Consider the following 19232-nt stretch of genomic DNA (forward strand, 5'->3'; position numbering starts at 1 on the left):
TCACATCAGCTGCAGCCAGACAGAGTCTCTGTTCCTTGGGGACAAGGGGGCCTTCTTCACCAACATATTGTTCCGTGTATCAAACAGAGTGTAAAAGTCATTCACCATATAAGGAAGAGGAGCATCACTGTTGTTGATACGCAGGGTGGACCGTTCACAATTGGGACATTTTTAAAAACCAACAGAAAGCAATTAATTAAGTCATTAAGAAGGTAATCATGGAATATGAAAGTAAACTAGCCAATAATATTAAAGAGGATACCAAAAGAGTAAAGAGGATACAGTAAGAGTAAAAGAGAGGTGAGAGTGGATATTGTTCCACTGGAAAACGATGCTGGAGAGGTAGTAATGGGGACAATGAAATGGTGGAATTTCCAGATGTCAGGGGTCATGAAGTGTGTGTTTTGCATACAGATGGAGGATGAAATTGTTAGATCTAAAACTAGTGTATTATGCTTGAACAAGGGAGACTACAACAGGATGAGGGAGGAGTTGGCTAATATGGACTGGGAGCACAGGGTATTGAGTAGGACAGTTGAGGAACAAAGGAATACTTTCAAAGAGATTTTTCACAGTGCTCGACAAAAGCATATTCCAGTCAAAAGTAAATACAGTCTAAGTGTGGGGAAAGCCAGCCTTGGATAACTAAGGAAATAAAAGATGGTATCAAATTAAAAGCTCACGTGTATAAAGTTGCAAAGAGTAGTGGGAGACTGGAGGATTGGGAAAACTTTAAAAAGCAACAAAGAACCAAACAAGAGATAAGGAAAGGGAAGATAGAGTATGAAAGTAAATTAGCACAAAATTACAAAAACAGATAGCAAAAGTTTTTATAAATATATAAAGTGGAAGAGGGTGGCTAAAATCAACGTAGGCCCCTTGGAAGATGAGAAGAGGAAACTGATATTGGGTGATAAGGAAACGGCTGAGGCATTGAACAACTGTTTTGTGGTCGGTCTTCACGGTGGAGGCCATGTCTAATATGCCAAAGAATGATGTTATGGACGAAAAGGGAGGTGAGGACCTCCATAAAATCACTGTCACTAAAGAGATAGTGATGAACAAACTAGAGGGCCTGAAGGTAGATAAGTCCCGTGGTCCTCTTGGGATGCATCCCAGGGTGCTGAGGGAATTAGCGGAGGTTATAGTGGACGCATTGGTAATCATTTACCAAAATTCTCTAGACTCTGGGCAGGTCCCAGCGGATTGGAAGACAGCAAATTTCACGCCACTTTTTAAAAAAGGATGTAGGCAAAAGATGGGCAAATGTAGGCGAGTTAGCTTCAAATCTGTAGTCGGGAAAATGCTTGAAGTTGTCATTAAGGAAGAAATAGCGAAACATTTAGAAAGGAGTGGTTCCATTACAGATGCAGCATAGATTCAGAAAGGGCAGGTTCTGTTTGACAAACTTACTCGAGTTCTTTGAGGACATAATGACTGCAGTGGATAGAGGGGGACAGGGGGATGTCGTATACTTGGATTTCCAGAAGGCGTTCGATAAGGTGCTGCACAAGAGACTTATAAATAAGTTACAGATGCATGGAGTTGGAGGAAGTGTACTAGCATGGATAATGGATTGGTTAACTGATAGAAGGTAGAGAGTTGGTATAAATGGGTGTTTCTCCATTTGGCGGTCAGTAGTGAGTGGGGTGCCGCAGGGGTCAGTGCTGGGCCCACAGCTGTTTACCATTTACACTGGTGATTTGGAGGAGGGGACTGAATGTAGAGTAGCACTAAACTGAGTGGAAAAGCAAATTGTACAGAGGATGCGGAGGGTCTGCAGAGGGATATAGATAGGGTAAGTGAGTGGGCCAAGGTCTGGCAGATGGAATACAACGTTAGTAAATGTGAGATCATCCACTTTGGAAGGAATAATAAAAGAGCAGATTATTATTTAAATAGTGAAAGATTGCAGCATGCTGTTGTGCAGAGGTACTTGGGAGTGCTTGTTCATGGATCACAAAAAGTTGGCTTGCAGGTACAACAGGTTATTAAGAAGGCAAAAGGAACGTTAGCCTTCATTGCTAGAGGGATTGAATTCAAGAGCAGGGAGGTCATGCTGCAACTATACAGGGTACTGGTGAGGCCGCACCTGAAGTATTGTGTGCAGTTCTGGTCTCCATACTTGAGGAAGGATATACTGGCTTTGGAGGCAGTGTAGAGGAGGTTCACCAGGTTGATTCCAGAGATGAAGGGGTTAACGTATGAGGAGCGATTGAGTTGCCTGGGATTATACTCTCTGGAATTCAGAAGAATCAGAGGGGATCTTGTAGAAACATAAACAATTTTGAAAGGGATAGATAAGATAGAAGTAGGAGAGTTGTTTCCATTGGTAGGTGAGACTAGAACTAGGGGACATTGCCTCGAGATTCAGGGGAGAAGATTTAGGATGGAGTTGAGGAGAAATTGTTACTCCACAGAGATTGGTGAATCTGTGGAATTCTCTGCCCAGGGAAGCAGACAAGGCTTCTTCACTAAATATATTTAAGACATAGTTAGATAGATTTTTACATAGAGGGAAATTAAGGGTTCCGGGGAAAAGGCAGGCAGATGGAGCTGAGTTTACCGACAGATCAGCCATGATCTTACTGAATGGCAGAGCAGGCTCGATGGGCCAGAAGGCCTACTCCTGCTCCTATTTCTTATATTCTTATGTGTGAAATTACCATTACTAGAGAGAAGGTTCTTGGGAAACTGAAAGATCTGAAGGTAGCTAAGTCATGTGGACCAAATGGTGTACACTCCAGGTTTATGAAAGAGGTGGTTGAAGAGATTGTGGTGGCATTAGTAATGATCTTTCAAAAATCACCAGATTCTGGAATGGTTCTGGAAGAATAGAAAATTACAAATGTCACTCCACTCTTCAAGAAAGGACAGAGGTAGAAGAAAGGCAATTATAGGCCAGTTCATCTGACCTCAGTGGTTGGGAAGATGGTGGAGTCGATTGTTAAGGATGTGGTTTCGGAAGTACTTGGAAGTACATGACAAAACAGGCCTGAGTCAGCACGGCTTCCTCTTGCCTGAAGTATCCACTGGAATTCTTTTTAGAAATAGTAAACAGCATAGATGAAGGAGAATTGGTTGATGCTGTGTACTTGTATTTTCAGAAGACCTTTGACACATGAGGCTGCTTAACAAATTACAAATCCATGGTATTACAGGAAAGCTTCTAGCATGGATAAAGTTGTGGCTGATTAGCAGGAGGCAAAGAGTGGGAATAAAGGGAGCCTTTTCTGGCTGGCTGCCAGTGACTAACGGCATTTTAGAGGGCTCTGTGTTGGGACCAATTCTTATTACAGTTATTTATCAATGATTTAGATGACAGAATTGATGGCTTTTTTGCAAAATTTGCAAACGATACAAAGATAGATGGAGGGGCAGGTAGTTTTGAGGAAGTAGAGAGGCTACTGAAAGACATGGACAGATTAGGAGAATGGGCAAAGAAGTGGCAGATGGAATACACAGTGTCAGGTGTGTATGGTCATGGACATCGGCAGAAGAAATAAAAGGGCTGATTATGGAGAGAAAATACAAAAAATTGAGGAGAATGGGGACTAAAGGTTAATTTGTAGGTCGAGTCTGTGGTGAGGAAGGCAAATGCAATCTTAGCATTCACTTCAAGAGGATTAGAGTATAAAAGCAAGGATGTGATGTTGAGACTTTATAAAACACTGGTGAGGCCTCACTTGGGAGTATTGAGAGCAGTTTTGGGCCCTTATCTTAGAAAGGATGTACTGAAACTCAAGATGGTTCAAAGGAGGTTCACTAAAGTGATACCAGGATTGAATAGCTTGTCGTATGAAGAGCATTTGATGGCTCTGGCCTGCAGTCACAAGAATTCAGAAGAATTAGGTGTGACCTCATTGAAACCTATCCAATGGTGAAAGGCCTTGAGTGGATGTGGAGAGGATAGTTTCTATGATGGAGAGCCTGAGAATAGAGGACACAGCCTCAGAATAGAGGGATGTCCTTTTAGAACAGAGCCAAGGAGGAATCTATTTAGACAAGAGTGGTGAATCTGTGGATTCTTATTCTTTGGCCTCCACAGCTGCCTGTGGCAGCCAAGTCTTCATGTATATAATCAAGGCAGAGGTTGATAGGTTTTTGATTGGTCAGAGCATGAAGGGACATTGGGGGAATGCAGGAGATTTGGGCTGAGAGGAAAAATGGATCAGCCATGATGAAATGGCAGAGCAGATTCAATTGGCCTAATTCTGCTCTGATATCTTATGGGCTTATAGTCTTATTACTGTATGTATCTGGTGTAAAAGAAATGGCTGTATTCTTTGTGAATAAACCCATTTTGCCCTCCAGATAGTGCGGGAAAGCTCAGCTCTTGCTGACTTGAGCCGTCTTATCCCCCGATCTGAGAGCTCTCTTATCCCTAATCTGAAGGCAGCATCCCAATCTCTCAGCTGGGCCCAGACATCAGCTTTCAGCCATGGCTTCCGGTTTGCCCTCACATCAATGTGTTTAATAATGGTTAACAGCCTGAATGTACTACTCTATCCAGCAAGTCACAGATCTCACATATTTGCTGATGTTAATGTGATCCCAGGTGGGATTGGCATATTAGACCAACACTGCTGATGCACAAAAAGCTGCGAATTCTCTGACCACTTACCTATTATGCTAATTCCAGCGTACTATTGATTAAAGGAATTAAACCAGTTGAAAGGGAGATAAAGACCTTACCAGAAGGAGCAACCTCAGCATTGCGGGACTGTTTTGAAAACACGGACTGGATCACACTCAGGGAAGTGGCTACCTACAACCATCACATCAACGTCGATGAATATGCAGAATCTGCGACTGGCTACCTAGAGAAATGCCCTGAGGATGTCACCATTAATACACACACATACATGAGGACAGACTGCAAGTCTCCCCTTAACGTCAATGACAGTAACGCTTCTCTTCCTGATAGGCTGAATGACTTTTGCACTCGTTTTGATGCACGAAACAATTGTGTCCATAAAGACGTGTGTCTCCCACCCCCTCAAGGAACAGGCACTGTCTAGCCGTAGCTGATGTGAGGAAGACCCCAGCCATGGTCAACTCATGTAAAGCTATGCAGCCTGATAAGCTAATCAGGTGCTAATGGATTGTATAGCCCAGTTAATGGAGGTTCTAACAGACATCGTCAATCTCTCTCTGAAACTGTCCACTGTCTCCTCAGGCTTCAAAGTGGCCCGGTGCCCAAGAGGGCGATGGTAACCTGCCTCAAGGACTACTGTCCAGTGGCACTGGCCTCAACATTAATGAAGTGTTTTGAGTGACTGGTTTATGGATCGCATGAAATCCCATCTCGCTGCTACGTTGGACCTTTTCCGGTTTACTTATTGCTCAGATCAGTCCACTGCCTCTGCACTACACTCCGTCCGGGGCAGGTTGAAAGACTGAGATCAGTGGATCCATTTTGCAACTGTGCTCTCTGTAACGCCCCTTTGTCATCCTGTGACCCAAGAATGGTCGTAATTCTCTGATTATGATTGGGAAAGCAAGAACCTCCTGATGCATATCCAATGAGCAGCAGCGAGTCTGGATTACTACTGCTCCGAGGATGAAGCAGCCATGTCCAGGTATAGCAAGAACGGAGCAGAAATTCAGCTTAAAACAGCACTGGTGAGTCTCAGCGACTTCTGGCTGTCGGCCAGTGAAACAACTAAATACTTCGTTAATCACTCCTTTTTCAGGTAAGTGATCATCGAAAACAATGGCCTGTAATGACCCCCTGGACTTGGGGGCATTTCGATGCAGCAGATCCGAGGCCTGAAGAGACAGTGGGCCCATTGGCAAGAATGAGGAAGACCCGAAGTTCGATCGATTTAAACGCCAGGCCGAATTGTAAAGGTCAAGTACAGGCCAAATCAAGGGGTCAGAGTCCAGGCCCCAGAGTTTTTCGAAGCTACTGAACCCGATGTTTGGATGACAATTTGTGCGCTGGGCCAGATTCAAAAGGTGAGAGTGTCGTGTCCCAAGGTGAGGGACAGGCCGGTTCACCTCATTGTTCCACTCCACGCTGCACTAAACGTCTGTGGACAAACTCTCTTTGTGAAATTCTGTACCGAATGCGACTTGCTTGTGTTTGTCATTTGCACGATTTGGTTTCTCCCCCCTCTGCAAACAGGGTCTTTCTTTAAATGGGTTATTTTGGGTTTCGTAGTTTCATGGCTGCCTGGTAGGAGACAAATCTCAAGGCTGCTTAATGTATACATACCTAGATAATAAATGCACTTTGAACAATAATTCAGGCATGCACTGACAGAGTATTATCTTTCAGAGAAGATAATCACCCTCACATTGCCATCAAGTAACACTGTATGTGCATCACTACCAGATACGAAACTGTAAGAAATCCTCCGGCACAAGAGCAGGTGAACCAGTGGGAGCTCATTGCTGAGTGACTCTCCTCCCGATTTCCCAGTATCTTTTCACCAGCCACGGTAGGAAAGTCAGCTGTGTACTATAGCATATTAAAATTAGCTAAGAAGCAGGAAATTACACCTTTTGGTCAAAGAAGTGAGGACTGTCTAATAAATAATACCACTTTAACTTGTGTGCAAGAAGTGAAAGCCTGGAGTGGTAAGTATCAAACCTTCATGGTGGTAAGAAAAATGGGCACATGTACTGAAGGTACAAAGTACAGTACATATCATGGAAATTAAGATAAAGAGTTATAAAGCACAGGCATGTGTTTTCTGGAGTACTGTGTCCAATCCTAGGCATCATCTCTGCGAAGAATAGGAAGATCTTAGCGATGTTGTCAGATTGTTTTGCTACATTGGCATTTCTGAGGGACTTCACTTATACAGTACACAATTAGTAACAAAACTGAAGTTGTTCTCCTGAAGGCAAAGGGTTTTAAGAGAATCTAAGGATGGGTATATTCAGTCATGAACTGTTCTGACATGTCACTGCAAGATAATTATCATTTTAATTAAAATAATTGATTTGTCACAGTAATGATAATGATTCAGCAAGAAGCAATAAGGTCTGCTCTTCCATGTAAAAATTATTAAAGATTGAGTTCAATCCTTTGAATCCAACAAGAATAATCGTTTAAATTTAATTCAAATGATTTATTGTCCTGATGTTCCATATTTCATGATGGAAAAAGATCAAAAATTATATGTGATATTTTTTCTAGGGGCCTTTTAACTTTTGTTAAAGTTTAAAACAAATCTGAATATTTGAATCTGTATCAGAGACATTTTCCCTACAAATTCTACGCTAACCTTTCAACATTAGCTATACTTGCATAGAATTATCACAGAATACATTTCAAGGATCAAATTGAGAGCTATCCCTGATACCCAAAGAAGATTTAATGGAAGATGTGATAATGGAGTCACAGCATATTAATTCTCATGTTAGATATCTACTCAAACCCACAGTTCCCCATGTGGCAGGACAGTGAATAAAATTTCCAAAGATGTGAAGCAGTAAAGACCAAATAAAAATTAGGCAACCATCTCTCCAAATGAAGATAGAGATACCAGGGATATTTTCAGAAATGTCTAAAGCCAAGTGGTTAACACAGAGGAATCCGAGATCCAAACAAAACTTTCAAACAATTGAGTGGGATGTCATTTTACTACAGTTATGACTATGCTTGAATTTGGGTTAGCAGTGTACAACCCATGTTTTCGTTGTTCAGGAGTAAACATACATGAATTATTTGGTAATGTATCCACTGAGACAAACTGCAATCTGAGGAAATGACTTGCATTAATGTAGCACCTTTCCCAAATATCATCTTATGTCTCAAATTGTGCTATGGTTGATAAGGTATTGTTATAGTTGTGGAACGAGACAGATGTACATGTCACCACTACGTAGGTCTGGACCTTCCTTCCTGAAATATAAGCACCTGTGATGTATGTGTGTTGTGTACGATCATGGATACCATGAACAATAGCTCAACTTTCTCACGATGAACATGGAAAATATTAGACAGCATTATCATCCTACACAGGTGATCCTACATCATCCTTCACCAGTGGAACTGCAATGGCATCACCATCTATACTCAGCTGCCCAAGATGGGATCTAAATGTCATCTGATCTTCAAATCATTTGTTGCTGCTCATCATGTGCCTTAGCAGGTGCAAAAAAAAAACAGTGCAGGGTCAAGGTATAGAATTCAGAAGGTCAAAACCAACAGTCACATTGCTGCTCAGAAGAAGGGAGTTGACTAATTTCAAAAACACATGCATGATGATACACCAAGTACTTAATGCAATTTGTGTGTCATTTGCTGCTTAGTGATAGTACCCTGGCCCCTGATTCAGAAGGTTGAGGGGTCAAGACACACTCCAAATACTTACATCAGCTCGCCTGACACTGAGTGTAGTAGACAGGCAGTACTGCTGTCTTTAGGATGAGATGTTAAGCAAAGGGCATTGTAAATTAGCTGCTGCCAAAGAAACACATTTACAATGTTTTACTAGACGGTTGTAGACAGCCTTGTTGTTGATCTTCTGTGAATGTGAGGCACTAGAAATAAAAATTATTTAGGTGGTGCTTGCAGTATCCTATTACAGAACATATTTCAAGAATTAGATTCTGGGAGATGCAAAGAATAAGAGGTGGGCAGTTGACATGTGACCTGATCACTGTCTATTTAACCAATACCACTATAAAACTTTATATTGTCATTATCTTGCTGCTTGTGCAGCCATGCTGATTGCAAATTACTGGCTGCATTTCCTACATTACAGTGTAAGTATTTTTCAAGACGCACGTCTTTGTCTGGGGAAAAAACCTTAGATTGCTGTTAAAAGCTCAAAAGCATGTAATGAGCTTTACAGTCAAAAGAAAACTTCAGCAGCATATCTTAAGTTACAGACGTGTAGAGAAACCTACTACATACGTAATTGCTAACAGTTATTTCTTAGAAATCTCATGGCCACAGTGGAACCGTTTCAAGGCAGAGCTTAGCTGACTTTCATGCGTGGTTTTGGAATTTCATACTACACATACAGTTACCCACCTCCAGGGGCTGCTGGTGCTTATAGGCCATCAACAGGAAATTTCTCTGGGTATCAAAAGCTGCTTTGAACATCTCTGCCTGTTAAGAGAGAGGAAGAAATAGAACATATATCAAACAAAGGAAATAATGAAACCTCAAAACAGAATATCATAATAAGAAATAAATCATGCATCAAGTTCTAGACCCTGTTAACATTGACCAATGCAATTGCTCCACCAGTTCATTTCCAATGTGTAGAAAAAAGTTAAAGCCTTGTGCATCTGTCCCTGATATATTATTTTTGATGGACCACAGATGGGCAAAATTATACCAGATAGCACATACTGCAGTGAGATTAGAAAAGGCTGCACAAACAGCTGGGAATGTGGAAGATTGTTGCCTATACTTATAACTTTCAGCACCAACACCCTGCAAGAACAAGGCACTCTCATTCGGGTTCAATGCTAAAGCCATTTGCTTTTACTCAATGAGCTTCAGAATACGCTTCAGAATAGAGTTCAACACAACACTTGGCACATATTTGGGAACAGTGAAGAGGGTACCCAGCATTCATTCTGCAACAATTCAAAAGTTTCTACTGAAGATGAGAAAACATCACTAGGAATATAATTATTAAGTAACTTTGTTCATTTGTGTGCACAGTTGAAAACACAGTGTGCAAACAGTGTCAAGAGTTGGCAATATTGTTAAAAATGTGTACCAGAGATGAGAGAACAGAGCACTAAATTCAGGTTTAAGAGTCATAAAGCATAGAAACAGCCTGTCCCATAGATTGTTCAATAATTCTCCTACACTTGGGCTAATGTACAGTAGCCAATTAAACTTCCAAACAGCTAACCTTCAGGACATGATAGAAATGAGGAGGAACTGGGGAAAACCCATGTCCTAAGAACATGCAAACACCAGACATGCAGATAAGGTAACTGATTTATTATTGTTACATGTACTGAGATACACTGAAAAGCTTTGTTTTGCATGTCATCCAGACATAATTACATCGAGATATACCATGGGGAGAACAAAGCAACAGAATGCAGAATAGGACGACACGAATGCAGAGACTGTGAAGTGCAGGTAGATTAACAAGGTGCAAATGGCAGTATGAAGTAGGCTAAGAGATCAACATTTCATCTGTCCCATACAAGTCCATTCAAGAGTTATAACAATACTAAATCTGAGTCACTGGCAGCAACATTATTCATTGTATCAGCTGTACAGAGAAATTAAAAGAAAGGATTAATGGAATTAAGAAAATGCCATTTGAAGTGATAAGGTAAATTTATTTTCAGTGTTTGAGGAAGAATCAGATAACATGGTAGCCTGATATTCAATGGTGCAGTGAAGGGGCAGTCAAGTGTAATATCATTGTGTAGAATTGACCCCCGTCCAAGCACAAGCGCAGATAAAAGCTTTGTTTCTGTGGTGAAGTTTCTGCTATCTTTTTGGTACCAAATCAAATGTTTCACTTCGGGGAAGTTCTGCAATGCTTATTCTTCTAGATGCCCAACATAATAACTCCCCTCACCCAGGACATACTGTGGCGACCCACTTTCTGCGCAGCCAAACCAGCTCACAAATAGGCAGCACGCGGGACAGACTTTGGTAATGCACTTCTGACATCATTTCCACCCGGAGAGGGCGGGCGCTAGGGATTAAATGCCAGCGCAGTGAAGTTTGAATAAACTAGTCTCGAAACGGATTACCAACTGTGTGTCGTTATTTCAGCGCTGTGTGTAGCACATCGCTACAATACTCTCTTTTCACTGCTGGTGGACTTTCCTCTGAAGTGACCTTATTTGGAATGGGCAATAAATTCTATCTTGCTTTTACTGGAGCATTCTGATAAGTTTAAAATGTTTTAATAAAAATTCATTATCAACAAAAATTAAAACTTAAAACAATTTCATACAAACTGAATCTTTCCAAATCAAAATAGAACAGGCAAATGCAAAACTTACTCCAATAACATTGTAAAAATTAGTTTATCAAAAGTAGCTTCTAGACCTTCAAATCAAAATACTTGCAAATTCTATAATCACATCACTTGCCAGCTCCCATCTTCCATTAAAAGCTCTTGCACCAATTCCATCTGTTATGAAATTTTCAATTGGCCTAGCCTCAAGATCTGAGAAAACAAATTAAAACTTTGTTCTAATTCTAGTTTTAATTACAATGACAAGTGGAAAGCTTTTTATACATATGTTTAAGTTAAGTGGGTCTAAACAAGAAGTGTTTTGCTTTTTATAGGACCAATGGAGAAATCCCCAGCAACTTGCAGCTGGCCGAGGAACTCGAGGCCATATGGCAACCTTGACACAGAGGCACTACAGCAGGATCAGATTCAAACTCTCCAAACCATTCATTCATTCAACTGCATCATATTTGATCAATACCTCAAAACTACTTAGTTTCCACTCTTCCAAATTTCATCTGCCTATCACCCTTTCTCGCCTGGGTCCACCTATCACTCATTTGCTCTTGCTCTATGCCTTCTTCTCACCTGTTTACACTGGCTTTCTCCCCTCTTTCATTCCAGATGAATATGGTTTTGAAATGTCAGATGGGTATTTTTGACCCATGCAAGTTCCTCCAGCATCTTATTGCTCCAAATTCCAGCATTTGCAGTCCTTTGCACTTCATGACTGTTCTTTCATTACATCCTAGGATTCATCAGGATTTTCAATTCTTTATGCATGGGATGTATGGATAGGAGAGTTATTTGGCTACAGAAACACTTAAAATTGCATTTAGTAAGCCTAATGGTCATTCCATCAATACTACAGACTTCAGTCTATGTCAAAGAATCTAGTTTTATAGTTGAGATTGAAAAAATTACACTTTAATATTAAGTTATTCAAACATCATAGGGTTAAAGTGCCATCTTTATTCTAAAGGATGGCCTACACTATTAAGACAGAGCTTTCATTAACCTTCAAGGCACAAAGTCTTCATGCACAAGTGTGCAGGTTCTGACTGTCAGAATATTTTAATCCCAGTGTTGGCAGCACACAGGAAGGTCACTCTTGTAAAATTACAGAATGGCTGCAACTATGTGAGCAGTTGATAAGAACGGGGTAGCCCTTCAGATAACAGATATATCTGGGACAAATTGCACAGGTCTGATTAACTGAGCTCAGCCAAATGTAAAATAACAATGTGATAAAGAAAATACTATGCAACAAATGGTGGCCTGCTGACAATGGTGCACTATTATCAACTAGCTGCAAAATAAATCAGCCAATGAGCACTGTCAGCAAAACTGATCAAGCAGCTAGACATGCAAGGGAATTTGCTGATGAGGTGGAGCCTGTTATTTTAACTGTGAGCTCATGGCTGAGACCATATTTAGAAAGCAATGTACCGTTTTGTGCACTGTTCAAAGGGACACTGATGTATTGGAAAGAATTTGGAGAATGGGAGTTTGACTGCCATTAATAGTCAAGGCTATATGAGCTAGTTTAAAAAAATCTGGGATAAATGTTTGGTTGAAAGCAGGATTTAAAGTTAGGAAAATGCAGGAACAGATGATCACTTACTTATGGTTTCCATTCCTCTACAACCATTGGTAGCTAGAACTTCACAACATAAAATTCTAATCATACCTGTTTTGGCTCCTTGAAAAAGACATTCACATAATACTGTCCTTACCTCTCATCCATTCTTGGTATTTTTCTGTTAAATATTGACTCACTTCCTTTTCAAAAGCCATTGTAGATTCTGCTATAAGTAACATATTATTGAAACATACAAGACCCTGAGGAGGTTCGGCAGGATGAATATCATGTTTGCAATATTTGGAAAGCTGAGAATTTGTGGGTTCTCTATACAGGATTGCTCATTTAAGACCAACATGAGGAGCCATTTCTTTTAATACTGAGTTGCAAATCTTTGAAATATCTTTTGCCAGAGAACAACAGATACTGAGTCATCAAGCATGTCAAAGGTTAAAACTCTCAAAATGCAAGGAAATCAGGATTATGGGGATTGGCCAGTAGAGTTGAGGCCAAAGATCAGAGCAGCTGTGAGGTTATGAACGAATGCCAAAGAAAACCCGAAGGATCATACTAGTAACTCTGGTTATTATGTTATTATGCTCATATGGCACTGTAAAAAAAACATCAACAACTCAAACTTAAATTGTGGAAATGACACATCAGATGACCTACAGTAAGTAGAACTATTGGCAAAAAATTTTGTTATTAAGTATTAATTGTTCAGCCAAGCATGTAGATTTTAAGGAGAGTCAAAGATGTAATTAAAAATCTTCAAGTATGTAATTGCATGAGAAGCCAGTCTGATATTTTTCTTTATTTATCCTAGACTTCTATCCTAATGCAATACAGCCATAGCTTAAATACAGTCAATTGTGAAGAATTTATAATTGCACCACTGAGTTATTGTAGCCATCCTATTCAGATTAACATTTGGAAAGTAAATTTACACTGAAAACAAAATACCCCTAAAACTTTTCTACATGCAACTGACATGAGTTTTATGTCATATAAATATGCATATGAAATCATAAGACTACAGTAAAAAGACCATAATACATTAAAACAAAATACTTGAATTGGCACAATGGAATACAGGAACCATTCCAATTTCTCTGCAGACTGCTTTGCAAAGTAACTTAAAGAAGGCAAATGCCAACTCAAACTCTTTGTGGAGCATCCAACTCCCCAGTATAAACAGTCATCTACAGGTGCACACTGTTTTCAACCAGACATTTACAGTTAATCATGGGGATAATGAATAGGTTTCATTTTGCAAAAGTCTGTGACAGAAAATCACTCTTTATAGTAACCATACTTCCAGCATTGTAATGAATGACATCAAAAATAGCTTTTGGCATTTTCCAGCAACTCAATTAAATCGTGATTCATCAGCAAGAGCAAATAAAAATAAGGCAGGGACAAGCAGAGCAGCCATTGTGTGAGTGGACCAGTGTTGGAGTGAGGAGGCGTAGGCTCATCAGGTTTCAGTGAGAAATGGCTTGGACAAAGTAAGTAACTAGTAAGTTTCTTCTTCTTCATTCTTCCTCTGTTAGTACCGTACGTATTCAGTGCACTGAGAATGTCTCCAGGGGCTGTGCTGTGATCTTTGTGTCAGATGTGGGAATTTTGGGAGCGCTCCAGTCTCCAAGACAACCACATCTACACCAAGCTGAAGCTCAATGACATTCGGCTCATAAGGGAAACTGAGATGATAGATGGGACCTACCTGGAGGTGGTAACCCCTAAATTGCAGGAGACAGGTACCTGGGTGACTTGTCAGGAGAGGGAAAGGAATTGGACAGCCAGTGCAGAGTACCTCTGTGGCCATTCCTCAATAAACATATCCCTTTGGATACTGCTGGTGAGGGGGTGGGGTGGGGGGTGGGGAAGAGAAAACAACTTACCAGGGGAAGACATAGCAATCAGGTCTGTGGCACTAAGTCTGGCACTGTGGCTCAGAACAGAAGGGTGGAGAAGAGGACTGTAGTGATAGGGGATTCCGTAATTAAAAGAGCAAATACAGGTGTCTGTTGACGCGATAGAGACACCCAGATAACACATTGCCTCCAAGATGCCAAGGTCAGGGATGTCTCACTTCAGATCCGCAGCATTCATAAGTCTTGGTACATATTGGCATCAATGACATAGGTAGGAAAAGAGAGGAGGTCCTAAAGAGAGCTAGGTAGAAAGCTGAAAAGCAGGACCTCGAGGGTAATCACCTCTGGGTTGCTGCATGTGCTATGCGTCAGTGAGGATAGAATAGAATGATTTGGCAGATGAGCGTGTGACTGAGGCACTGTGCCAGGAGGCACTGGGAGCTCTTCTGAGGAAGGTATGACCTGTACAAAAAGGACAGCTTACACCTGAACCTGAGGGAGGACCAACGTCCTTGTGAGCAAGTTTGCTAGAACCGTTGGGGAGGGTCCAACATAATTTGGCAGGAGGATGGGAACCGAAGTGATAGGGCTAAGGATGGGGCAGTTGGTATGTAAGCAGAGGCAGTGTGTATTGAGATTGTCAGGAAGGACAGGCAGATGATAGGGTAACATTGCAGTGAATGAAATGAGCTGCAGTGTAACAGGGGGACAAAATTGAAAAGGGTGACAAACATAGGACTGAAAGTGTTATATTTGAATGCACAATGTATATGAAATAAGGTAGATGATCTTGTAGCACAGTTAAAGATTGGGAGGTTTGATTTTGAGGGTATCACTGAGTCGCTGCTGAAAGAAGATCTAGTTGGGAGCTTAGCATCCAAGAGTGCACATTGTATTGAAAGGACAGGCAGGTAGACAAAGGGGGTGGGTGGCTCTGTTGGTAAAAAGTGAAATCAAATCCTTAGAGAGGTGACATAGTATCGGAAGACGTAGAATCATTGTGGATAGAGTTAAGGAACTGCAAGGATAAAAAGACTCTGATGGGAGTTATATACAGGCCTACGAACAATAGCCAGAATGTGGGTGACAAATTACAATGGGAGATAGAAAGTGCATGTCAAAAGGGCAACGTTACAATAGTCATGGGGGATTCCTTTCTTTTTCAATCTTTTTATTAATATCATGATAAAATTAATACATCGTTATTGGGATTACAAAATTAAAACATAAAAGGATACACAAGCAATAAGTACAATATAGTTAAATCTTCCCAAATCATGAATGATACAACTATCATATAAACAAAACAAAAAAAAACTAGGTGTGTCATGTTGAAAAAAAAACAGAAAAGAGAAAAAGAGAAAAAAAATATTATTACCCTAAGAAAAACTAATCTAACAAACTAACCACTAACTAATAAAGAAAAAAAAGGAAAAAAGGGAAGAAAAAAAATGGGCTGTTTATAGTATCTATAAAAAGACAAAGAATCATCAGTGTCCCCAACTCCGATCCTCTCAACATATATACATATAATCAGAACCGGAAAAATAAATAGGATTGGAACAGGGTCAAATTACATCATGTGAAAATATTGAATAAATGGCCTCCAAGTCTTTTCAAATTTAATAGAAGGGTCATATATGACACTTCTAATTTTTTCCAAATTTAGACATAACATAGTTTGAGAAAACCAATGAAATATGGTAGGGGGTTTAATTTCTTTCCAAGTCAACAAAATAGATCTTCTAGCCATTAAGGTAAGGAATGCAATCATCTGACAAGCAGAAGAAGATAAATGAATTGACTCCATCATTGGTAAACCAAAGATTGCAGTAATAGGATGAGGTTGTAAATTAATGTTCAATACCGTGGAAATAATATCGAAAATGTCTTTCCAACATTTTTTCAAAAGCGGACATTACCAAAACATACGAGTTAAAGAAGCTATCTCCGAATGACATCTGTCATATATAGGATTTATATGGGAATAAAAACGAGCCAATTTATCCTTGGACATTTGAGCCCTGTGCACAATTTAAAACTGTATCAATGAATGTTTAGCACATATAGAGGATAAATTAACTAATTGAAGAATTTTATCCCAATTCTCAATAGGGATAGTAAAGTTGTTCTCTTTCCCAATCATTTTTAATCTTATAAAAGGCCTCTGAATGTATTTTCATAATTATATTGTAAACATTTGATATTATACCTTTCTGAAAAGGATTTAGTTCTAACAATTTCTCCAAAATACCCGAAGAAACAAGATTTGGAAAGGCAGGAAGTACAGTGTTTAAAAAATTCCTAATCTGTAAATATCTAAAAAAATGAGATCTAGGCAAATTATATTTATTAGATAATTGTTCAAGAGCCATAAAACAATTATCCAAAAATAAATCAGAAAATCGTTGTATACCTTTAGTCTTCCAAGCTGAATAAGCTTAGTCCATAATAGAGGGATGAAAAAAGAAATCGGATACAATAGGAATTGCTAAAACAAATTGATTCAACCCAAAAAATTTCCAAAATTGAAACCATATACGTAAAGTGTGTTTAACTATCGGATTGTCAATTCGTTTATGCAATTTAGAAAGAGCAAAAGGAAGAGAAGTCCCTAAAATAGAACCCAATGAAAATCCTTGTACAGATTTAGTTTCCAGATTTACCCAATGAGGGCTAGGAGATAAATCCAAATCCATTAACCAACAATTCAAATATTGAATATTAATTGCCCAATAATAAAATCTAAAATTGGTGGTGGCATCCGTCGGTCTTGAGAGACCATGGATCTGCACCTGGAGTTTCCAGGGCGCAGGCCTGGGCAGGGTTGTATGGGAGACCAGCAGTTGCCCAAGATGCAGGCCTTCCCCTCTCCAAGCCACCGATGTTGTCCAAGGGAAGGGCACTAGGACCCATGCAGCTTGGCACCGATGACGTGAAATCTAAAATTAAGCAATGCCAATTCACCTTCCTTCTTTGACTTCTGTAAATATCTTTTACCTAATCTAGGATTTTTATTCTGCCATATATATTTTTTTTTTTTTTTTAAATAATTTTTTATTGCATTTTTAAATGATTACAAAGTATGAAAAAAACAATGTATATAACCCATACCCCCTCCCCTTAACCCCTCCCCCCTAACTGCCCCTTAAAAAAAAAGAAAGAAAGAAAGAAAGAAAGAAAGAAAGAATGCCTGGTGGTTGGAAGATCTCCACATGCTCCATGGAGTTCGTAATAATTTTAATATGTATATTTATTTCTTTCCCCTAATAACCAATTGTTTCATCTTAAAAGCATCTATATATTTAATCCTATCTTTTGTAAATAAGGGCTCCAAATTTTCAAAAATGTTTCATATTTATCTCTTAAATTATAAGTAATTTTTTCTAATGGAATACAACCATAGATTTCTTTCTTCCAAGAATCTATACTTAAATGTGAATCCGATTTCCAAGTAACTGCAATAGCTTTTTTGGCTACTGCCAGTGCAATTTTTATAAATTCTTTCTGATACTTATTTAGTTTGAGTTTCGGTTTTATCCCTTCAATATCACCTAGTAAAAATAATATTGGATTATGAGGAAATTGTGTTCCTGTAATTTGTTCCAGTAAAAGTCTTAAATTTGTCCAAAAAGGTTGAATTTTAGAGCAAGACCATATCGAATGTAAAAAAGTACCAGTTTCCTGGTTACATCGGAAACACTGATCCGATAAATTTGGATTAAATTTTTTTATTTTTTGTGGTGTAATATATAATTGATGTAGAAAATTATACTGCACTAATCTTAACCGAACATTTATTGTATTTGTCATACTGTCAAGGCATAGTCTTGACCAATTTGTTTCTTCAATTTTAATATTCAAATCACTTTCCCATTTTTGTCTTGACTTATGGACTCCTTGCTTAATTACCTGTCTTTGAATCAAATTATACATGCAAGATACAAATTTTTTGATATTTCCTTTTTGAATTAAAATTTCTATTTCATTAGATTTCGGCAATAACATTGTTTGACCTAATTTTTCTCTATTCTGCCATATATATGAGGAAATTTTTGAATCAACATTGTCAAAAAAGGATTTCGGAATAAAAATTGGTACCGCTTGAAATATATATATAAGAACTTGGGTAAAATAATCATTTTAATAGCATTAATCTGACCTATCAGAGATAAAGACAATGGTGACCATTTAGTAAACAAACATTTAATCTGATCAATTAAGGGTAAAAAATTAACCTTGAATAACTCCTTATGATTTTTTGTAATTTTAATCCCCAAGTATATAAAAAAGTCATTAACTAATTTAAACGGTAAATTTCCATAAATTGGAACCTGTCTATTTAAGGGAACAATTCACTCTTATTCAATTTATTCCCGGAAAACTTACTAAACTAAGCCAATAATGATATAACTGCAGGAATGGATTTCTCAGGATCAGAAATGTATAATAACAAATCATCTGCGTATAATGATAACTTATGTATATCCATCCCGTGAGTAATGCCAAATATGTCAGGTGATTCTCTAATCGCAATTGCCAAAGGTTCCAGAGCAATATCAAATAATAATGGACTAAGGACAGCCTGCCTGGTACCCTGAAATAAACCAAAAAAGGGAGATCTTTGATTGTTAGTAAAAACCGAGGCTACTGGAGTATATATATATATATATATATATATATATATATATATATATATATATATATATATATATCAATTTAATCCAGGATATAGATGTCGGACTAAAATTAAATTTCTCAAGCACAGTAAATAAATATGGCCATTCAACTCTATCAAATGCTTTCTCCGCATCTAATGAAATAACACATTCTGTGGTGCTGCTTGAAGGACACAATATTCAATAA

At 38.9% G+C, this 19232-nt stretch overlaps 1 protein-coding gene across 3 annotated transcripts in view; it reads right to left on the reverse strand.

The window, feature by feature from the left end:
- cap2 (cyclase associated actin cytoskeleton regulatory protein 2) overlaps positions 1-19232 on the reverse strand; it is a 200147-nt gene that overhangs the window by 83333 nt on the left and 97582 nt on the right. For all 3 annotated transcript variants that reach the window (XM_059945494.1, XM_059945493.1, XM_059945495.1), the window contains exon 4: positions 8996-9073. In XM_059945494.1, coding sequence (XP_059801477.1) covers positions 8996-9073 — 78 coding nt within the window. The remainder of the gene's footprint in view (positions 1-8995; positions 9074-19232) is intronic.

The sequence above is a fragment of the Hypanus sabinus genome, chromosome 20 (assembly GCF_030144855.1).
Source record: "Hypanus sabinus isolate sHypSab1 chromosome 20, sHypSab1.hap1, whole genome shotgun sequence".
Classification (NCBI taxonomy): Eukaryota; Metazoa; Chordata; class Chondrichthyes; order Myliobatiformes; family Dasyatidae; genus Hypanus; species Hypanus sabinus.